Here is a 9,169-nt window from a genome sequence, read left to right as displayed (position 1 = left end):
CCTGATGGGAAGAACTGACTCATTGGATAAGATCTTGAAGCTGGGAAAGATTGAAGGCAGGAGGGGAAGGGGACGACAGAGGATGAGATGGTTGGATGGCACCACCGACCCAACGGACATGAGTTTGAGCAAGCTTCTGGACTTGGTGATGGACAGGGAAGCCTGGCGTGCTGCAGTCCATGGGGTCGCAAAGAGTTGGACACGACTGAGCGACTGAACTGACTGACTAACAATCTGGGCCGACATTAGAATTAACCTGGAGTGGAAAGCTGTCATGTGCAATGGGGATGGGGAGCATAGGAGTTTGAGAAGATGCAAGTGTGAAAGTGCATGTGTGTGGAGGGGTCCACATAGAAGGAAGAGTATGTACAAAGTCCAGTAAGGAATGACAATTCCATTTGGACTCATTGTGGATTTCCTAACTTTTGTTCATTTTATTACCATGAAATTCATTTGCTTTCCAAGATTTTGCCAGTCCATCCAAGCAGGACAACTATGACTAGTAAATAAGATGATCTACCAGCTACATTTCAGTGTCTTCCCCTCACTGGACTGTAAACTCTTTGAAAGCAAGAACTTCATAATTAAACTCTTGTCACGTAGTAAGCATATTAATACTAGTTGAACTAATGAATGAGTAAATGAACGAATGAATTTATAAACACATGCAAGTCTCTGGAGGAAATGGTCGCCCTCGGATGTACGGTCTGGCCCAGAAGCCCTAGAATGAGAACCGTCCGGGGACAGATCCCGAAAGCTAAGGAGACGCTCTAGGAAAGCTTCGCGCACTTTGCCGTGGCGCCGCTCTAGCCTCGAGGACGGCACTCTATGGCAGCGGGGAGGGCGGGGCCGGGGGCGTCCGGGGCCTTATTGTCCGGGCGCGGCGGGAGCGCGCGCAGCTCGTGCGTACGCGGCGGTGGTTGGCAGCGCGCGGACTGTGTGAAGTGAGGCGAGGCGGCTTCGGGACCCACGGACCGACAGACCGGGCGGCCCCTACGGCCGTCAGCGGCCAGGCGGCTCGACATGTTGTCTGGGAAGAAGGCGGCGGCGGCCGCGGCGGCGGCGGCGGCGGCGGCGGCGGCGGCTGCCGGGTCGGAGGCCGGTGCGGGGGTAGCGGGTGGCGCGGAGAACGGCTCTGAGGTGGCCGCACCGCCCGCGGGCCTGTCCGGCCCTGGCGAGGCGGGGCCGGGGGCGGCTGGAGAGCGCACTCCCCGCAAGAAGGAGCCCCCGCGGGCCTCGCCCCCCGGCGGCCTGGCCGAGCCGCCGGGGTCCGCCGGGCCTCAAGCCGGGCCTACCGCCGTCCCTGGGTCTGCGACCCCCATGGAAACGGGAATCGCAGAGACACCGGAGGGGCGACGGACCAGCCGGCGCAAGCGGGCGAAGGTGAGGCCCGACCCCCACCCTCGAACCACAGAATCCCGGTGTCTAGCTCCCCTGAGGTTGTCCAGCCCGCATTACCCCCACCCCACCTCCGCGAGCCGGGCTTGGGCCTTGAGCCCCACGCCCACCCCGACCTCCGGTCGCCGACCTCCACCCACCTCCCGGGTGACTGACTGGGTGGGGTGAGAGAAGGGAAGGTGTTTGCCTGAGGTGAACGCGGCTTTGTGCAGGGACCTGGCCGTCCCAGGAAAAGGGGGATCCGGGAGGGGAGTCTTTTCACTCATATATTTCTCGTCCACCTTTTCGTTTTCTTGACTGGGGGAAAAAAAAGGCTCCCTGACGTGGTGTCGTGGTTGGCCTTGTCTGGGACATTCACCGATGTGTCTGGAAGCTGCTCGGCGATATTTATGTGTTTCAGCTGGGAGCACATTGAGGCTGTAGGATGATGGTATAGAAATTGTCTTAGCCGGAGAGATCGGGAGGGTGAGGGAAGGAACTTTTTTTTTTTTGAGCACTTTGCTCTGTGCTAGCGAGTTTTCCCCTTTTTATTCTATCAGCGATCTTTTGATGTGGATTTTTACAGATGAGGAAGCTGATTAATATCAATTAGTCAAGGCACGGTTACAAGGACAGTATATACAGACAATATTTGGCTCACAATTCTGGGTGTCAGATGCTGTGTTCAAAGCATGACCAGCATTTTTATGTTTGTTAAAGTAATAGTAACTGGCAGGTGTTGCTAGCTTCATTTCATGAATGAGTAAGCTGAAGCTCCCAGTTTAAGCAACTTGTCCAGAGTCAGAAAGCTAAGTTAGTGGTGGAACTGGAATATGAACCCTACACTTAGAACAGGGTAGGGTATCTTCAGCCTCTGAAACAAAAGACCACATGGGACACCAGCAGTGAGCAGCGCACTGGGGCAGTGCTAGAGCGCAGACTAGAGACGTGGGCCTTTTCTGGGATTTCACCGTACAGTTGAAAAAACTGAAAATATAGTTCTAAGTAACTAAATATGTAAATCATGTAACTTATGCATATTATATCTATAATTTAAATGGGTGTACCAGTTCAGTGTGTATGAGGAGCTTCTTGAGTATTGCCCATACTGAGAGCCCTCAGAATAAATTGCCCAGTTGTGAGAGCTCTCTCACCAAGAATACCCTGCCCTAGGGAGGTTTAACCAAAGCACAGGTTGGCAACTTCCAACTCTGAAATGAAATAGAGGGCAGAAGCCCAACTGGGTTTTTATTTTACTATTTCCATAGATAATGTGGCCAGAAAACCAGAAGATGAGATTTAAAAAAATTTTATTGAGGGAATTCACAAACAATAAATTTACCATTTTTGAGTCTATTCAGTGATTTTTATCATGTTCACAAAGTTGGCAACCAGCACAACAGTCAATTTTAGGATGTTTCATCATCCGTTAAAGACACTTGTAACATTAGCAGGCATTTCCCATCCCTCCTTAACCCCAGCCGCCTGGCAATAACTCATTTCTGTCACTGTGGATTTGCCTAGAAAAAGGACGGCTTATGTAAATAGAGCCATATAATATTTGGCCTTTTGTGCCTGGCTTTAGCATGTTTTCAGAGTTCATCCTTGTACTTCCATTCAGAACTTAACAGTTCACTGGCCAAATAATATTCCAGTGTACGAATATAGCATGTTTTGTTTATCCATTCATCATTTTATAGACATTTGGGGTGTTTCCACTTTTTGACTATTATGAGTATTGCTGCTGTGAACATGTGTGAAGTTTTTTCTGTGAATTTTTTTTTAAATTTATGTTTGACTCTGCTGGGTCTTCGTTGCCACACATGGGCTTTATCTAGTTGCAGCGCCTGGGCTGCTTCTTGTGGTGGCTTCTCTCTTGGAGCATGGTCTCTAGGTGCACAGCCTCAGCAGTGTGGTGCCAGGCTTAGTTGCTCCGAGGAATGTGGGATCTTCTGAACCAGGGATCGAGCCTGTGTGCTCTGCATTGGCAGACGGATTCTTAACTTCTGGACCACCAGGGAAGCCCTGTGTGAATGTTTTTGGTTCTCTTAAATTTGATACCTAGGAGTGGAATTACTGGGTTGTAGGGGATGCGACTTAGCAACCATGGACTATTTAACTTTTTGAGGAGCTGCCGAACAGTTTTCCATAGCAGCCTCATCATTTTACTTTCCCGCTATCGATATTTGAGAGTCCTAATTTCTCCAATCCTGTTTACACTTGATGTTGTCTTTTTATTTATAGCCATTCTAGTGGGTGTGAAAGTGGTATCTCATTGTGGTTTTTTAATATGTAAGCTAAAAATGTTGTCTTGAGTATTTCCCCGTATACTTATTGGCCATTTGTATATCTTTTTTGGTGAAAGTTGTCTTTCTATAATTGGCTCTTTTTCTGTTTGTTTGTTTATTTTTGGCTGTGTTGGGTCTTCATTGCTGGAAGGGCTTTTCTCTAGTTGCAGCTAGCGGGGGCTACCTGATGCAAAGAACTGACTCATTTTAAAAGACCCTGATGCTGGGGAATACTGAAAGCAGGAGAAGAAGGGAACGACAGAGGATGAGATGGTTGGATGGCATCACCCAACTCCATGGACATGAGTTTGAGTAAACTCCAGGAATTGGTGATGGACAGGGAGACCTGTCGTGCAGTCCATGGGGATGCGCAGTGGGATACGACTGAGCAACTGAACTGAACCGAGCAGGGACTACTCTCTAGTTGTGGTGCACACGCTTCTCATTGCAGCGGCATCTCTTGTTGCAGAGCATGGCCTCTAGGGCACACAGGCTTCATTAGTTGCGGCACATGGGCTCAGTAATTGTGGCCCCCAGGCTCTAGAGCGCAGGTCAGTAGTTGTGGCCCATGGCCTAGTTGCTCCAGGGCATGTGGGATCTCCAGGATTAGGGATTGAACCCATGCATTCTGTGTTGACAGGTGGAATTTTTTTTTTTTTTTAATATCACTGAGAGCTTCCCTGGTGGCTCAGACAATAAAGAATCTGTCTGCAGTGCAGGAGACCCAGGTTTGATCGCTGGGTCAGGAAGATCTCCTGGAGAAGGAAAAGGCAACCTACTCCAGTTTTGTTGCCTGGAGAGTTCCATGGACAGAGGAGCCTGGGCAGGACTATAGTCCATGGGGTCACTAACAGTTGGATATGACTGAGTGACTAACACTTCTTTATCACTGAGCCACCAGGGAATCCCTCCTTGGCTCAGCTTTAAATTGTGTTGTATTTTTATTGTTGAGTAGTTCAAGTTCTATATTTATGGTGATTACAGAAGTTTTAATTTTGGTTTCCAATTTATTAATATTTTTTCTTTTGTCCCTTTTGCTTCTAGTGTTCCATCTAAGGAACTGTTGCCTAATTCAATGTCATAAAGATTTACTCCTGTGTTTTCTTCTAATAGTTTTATAGTTTTAACTCTTTAAGGTCAATGATAATTTTGGAGTTATTTTTGTAGATGGCATTAGGTAGAAGTTCAGCTTCATTCTTTTGCCTGTGTATATCTACTTGTCCCAACACAATTTGTTGAAGCTATTCTGTCTCCCTGGGAATGGTTGACACTCTTGTTGATTGACTATAAGTGTGAGTTTATTTTTGGACTCTCAGTTCTATCCCATTGTTCTATATTTCTGTTCTTATGCAAGCAACACACTGACCTGATTACTGTAGGTTGACAATATGTTTTGAAATCAGGAAGTGTGAGTTCTCCAACTCTATTCTTTTTCAAGATTGTTTTGGCCATGTATCTCTTGCATTTCCATACAAATTTTAGGATCAATTTGTCATTTCTGCAAAAAAAGGCAGCTGAAATTCTGATTGGTATCATGTTGAATCTGTAGATTAATTTGGGTCATGCTATAAGACTTCTGTCTTTGTAATTCTCCTGTGTTTGTCTTAATTTGCCTTTGTGATTAGCTCTGAAGCTCCCAAAAGAAAAATGGGTTGTGTGTGTATTTGGAGAGCACCTAGAAAGTAAAGAACTGGGGAAGCTGACGTATGTATTCATAGCTAGTCTTGGGAGCCAGAGAAAACAGACCTCAAGGGGTAGAGTGTCCATAAAGGGGTAAAATGTAAGCCGAGTTCAGTGTAAATAGGCCTTGCTTCAAGAGTTCTGAGATTTATCCAGGGGATATATATCTGTATTTTTTTGCTTGGGACTTTATTCAGTTTTTCTGGGGGGATTTTAAAATTATATATACATAATATATAATTATATAAAGAAGTAAATGTGTATATAATTATGTAACAGAAATTAAGTTTAGGGTATTGTATTGGAAGGAATCCAGGCAATTGAAGTTCCCTAATGCTAAGGTTTCATTAGTTTCAGAGTAAATTTACCTCTGAATGTGTATGCTAACATGGCAAACTAAGGTTTGAAACTGTTGGGCTGGACTGAGGCTTTGGGAACAACACACAGCTTAAGGAATGGCGTCCTTGAGCTGAGCCTTGAGAAAGGACAGAATTTTTTATAGTAGTCTGGAAAAGGTGAACTTCTGGAATTAACTCATCCTCCTGTGATTGATTCCCTTTCCTCAGGAAAATAAATCCTATCTATAACATTATGAGGTTTATATATAATGTAAACAAAATGCTTATTTCAGTGTCTGGCATAAGTAAGTAGGTACCCAGTGATTAAGTGCTACCAGCTGAGAAAAGGAGGTGAGAAATGCTTGGAATATAATAGAAAGTGGTCTGAAAAGCAGACAGGAAATCCAGAGTGGACAACTGAATGTTGGGAACAATGGGCAAAAGAATTTAATTGCAAGTGAGATTTTTCTAGGAGCAAGATAAGTTGGAGGGATTGTAGTCAGAGTGTTGTATGGAGTTGTGTCTAGGTTGTAGAGATCTGTACTGTGCAGTATAGTAGCCACTGGGCACTTGTGGCTATTGAGCACTTAACATGTGGCTAGTAGATTGCTGCTGCTGCTAAGTTGCTTCAGTCGTGTCCAACTCTCTGTGACCCCATACATGGCAGCCCACTAGGCTCCCCCGTCCCTGGGATTCTCCAGGCAAGAACACTGGGGTGGGTTACCATTGCCTTCTCCAGCTAGTAGATTGAGGAAACTGAATTTTTAATTTTAATTTAATCCTAAGTAGCCACATGGTGAGGGGCTTCCCTGGTGGCTCAGTGGTAAAGAACCTACCTGCCAGTGCAGGAGATGTAGGTTTGATCCCTGGGTCAGAAAGATCCCCTGGAGAAGAAAATGGCAACCTACTCCAGTATTCTTGCCTGGGAAATCCCATGGATAGAGGAGCCTGGTCGCTACACTCTGTGGGGTCATGAAAGTCAGACACTACTAAGCAACTAAAAACAGTAACAAGTGCTCAGTAGCCACGGTTAGTGCTACCTTATTGGAAGCACAGATGCACAACTTTACCATTACCACAGAAAATTCTACCAGACGATTTCGCTAGATTAGGAAGGGTAAGTACTATGAGAATTTAAAGAAGGGAAAGATATACCTGTGAGTGTGGAAGACTTAGGAAGTGATTTGCAGAGGAGGTGTCCTTTGGATTTTAGGTATTGGATTTACAGAAAAAGATGAGGGTAGCTTTTAGGGAATTTAGGGATGATTTTGACTAGTATGTTAGAAAATGATGAGAGGTAAGTTTGACTAGCTAGAGCCAGAGAGTTCTTATGCTGCTAAGACAGTTTGGGCATTCATCTGTTAAACTATGTGAAATATAACATATTTAGAAAAATTAATCTGGCAGTTGTGTCCTAGGTGAATTATAAGGAAAAACTGTTAAAACAAAAGATGAGCTTTAAGGTGATTAGGAAGTGAATGAATCACTCTAGCGAGGGTGTGGAGGAGAGGAGAGACTAGAGATGTAAATTTGAGAGTCATGGGTGTACAGGTAAGAACAAGTACCCTGCTGACTCCTATCTGCCTCTTGGGACATCTTTTGTCCTTGATTATAAGTAGTTGTAGAACCTCTGAACAACAGTAGAGGTTGTTCTGTTGTTGCTCAGCCTTCTTTATGGTCCAACTCTCACATCCATACATGACTACAATAGAACAACAATAGAACAACCTCTGTTGTTGCTCATTCTCTCAGTTGTGTCCAGCTCTTTGTGATCCCATGGACTGCAGCACACCAGGCTTCCCTGTCCTTCACCATTCCCAGAGCTTGTGCAGACTCATGTCCACTGAGTCGGTGATGTCATCCAACCATCTTGTCCTTTTCTGTCAGCCCCTTCTCCTCCTGCCTTCGATCTTTCCCAGCATCTGTGTTTTCCAGTGAGCTGGCTCTTCGCATCAAGTGGCTAAAGTTTTAGAGTATCATCCTCAGCATGAGTCCCTCCAGTGGATATACAGGACTGATTTCCTTTAGGATTGACTGGTTTGATCTCCTTGCTGTTCAAGGGACTCTCAGGAGTCTTCTCTAACACCACAGTTCAGAAGCATTGATTCTTCAGGGCCCAGCCTTCTTTATGGTCCAACTCTCACATCCGTACATGACTACTGGAAAAACCATAGCTTTGACTAGATGGACCTTTGTCCCCAAAGTAATGTCTCTGCTTTTTAATACACTGTTTAGGTTTTGTCATAGCTTTTCTTTCAAGGAGCAAGGGTCTTTTAATTTCACGGGTGCATTCACCATCTGCAGTGATTTTGGAGCCGTAGAAAATAAAGTCTTTCACTGTTTCCAGTGTTTACCCATCTATTTGCCATGAAGTGATGGGATCAGATTCCATGATCTTAGTTTTTTGAATGTTGAATTTTAAGCCATCATTTTCGCTCTCCTCTTTCACCTTCATCGAGAGGCTCTTTAGTTCCTTTTTGCTTTCTGCTATAAGGGTGATGTCATCTGCATATCTGAGGTTATTGATATTTCTTCCAGTAACCTTGTTTCCAGCTTGTTCTTCATCCAGCCCGGCATTTCACATAATGAACTCTACATACAAGTTAAATAAGCAGAGAATTTTACTTAGGGATAAAAGATTCCCGATCCTTTGTGTTCAGAGCATTCAGTCTTCTGAGTTGGTGCCACTGGTAAAGAACCAACCTGCCAGTGCAGAAGACTTAAGAAATGTGGGTTTGATCCCTGGATTGGGAAGATTCCCTGGAGGAGGGCATGGCAACCCACCCCAGTAATCTTGTCTGGAGAATCCCATGAACAGAGGAGCCTGGCAGGCTATACTCCATGGAGTCGCACAGAGTCAGAAATAAGGGACTCTCCAAGGGACTCCAACAAGTCCATCCAAGGGACTCTCAAGAATCCAACACCACAGTTCAAAAACATCAATTCTTTGGCACTCAGCTTTCTTTATAGTCCAGCTCTCACATCCTCAGTCAAATAGGATAAAGGTTCAGTTCAGTCACTCAGTCGTGTCCAGCTCTTTGCGACCCCATGAATCGCAGCATGCCAGGCCTCCCTATCCATCACCAACTCCCAGAGCCCACCCAAACCCATGTCCATCGAGTAGGTGATGCCATCCAACTATCTCATCCTCTGTCATCCCCTTCTCCTCCTGCCCTCAATCTTTCCCAGCTTTACGGTCTTTTCAAATGAGTCAGCTCTTCGCATCAGGTGGCCAGAGTATTGGAGTTTCAGCTTCAACATCAGTCCTTCCAATGAACACTCAGGACTGATTTCCTTTAGGATGGGCTGGTTGGACCTCTTTGCTATCCAAGGGACTCTCGAGAATTCAACACCACAGTTCAAAAACATCAATTCTTCGGCACTCAGCTGTCTTCATAGTCCAACTCTCACATCCATACATGACCACTGGAAAAACCATAGCCTTGACTAGATGGACCTTTGTTGGCAAAGTAATGTCTCTGCTTT

General features: G+C 45.5%; 1 protein-coding gene across 2 annotated transcripts in view; it reads left to right on the top strand.

The window, feature by feature from the left end:
- Positions 1 to 647: 647 nt before the first annotated feature.
- The window catches only part of KDM1A (lysine demethylase 1A), a 62,958-nt gene continuing 54,436 nt past the window's right edge, over positions 648 to 9,169 (top strand). Inside the window, exon 1 of one of the 2 annotated variants that reach the window (XM_069579077.1) lies at positions 648 to 1,383. In XM_069579077.1, coding sequence (XP_069435178.1) covers positions 1,024 to 1,383 — 360 coding nt within the window. In that variant the 5' untranslated portion in view covers positions 648 to 1,023. The remainder of the gene's footprint in view (positions 1,384 to 9,169) is intronic. The other variant, XM_069579078.1, reaches the window with a different exon arrangement.

Source organism: Ovis canadensis, chromosome 2 (genome assembly GCF_042477335.2).
Source record: "Ovis canadensis isolate MfBH-ARS-UI-01 breed Bighorn chromosome 2, ARS-UI_OviCan_v2, whole genome shotgun sequence".
NCBI classification, from domain to species: domain Eukaryota; kingdom Metazoa; phylum Chordata; class Mammalia; order Artiodactyla; family Bovidae; genus Ovis; species Ovis canadensis.
The sequence above is the reverse complement of the archived record's forward strand: the minus strand, read 5'-3'. Positions and strand labels throughout refer to the sequence as shown.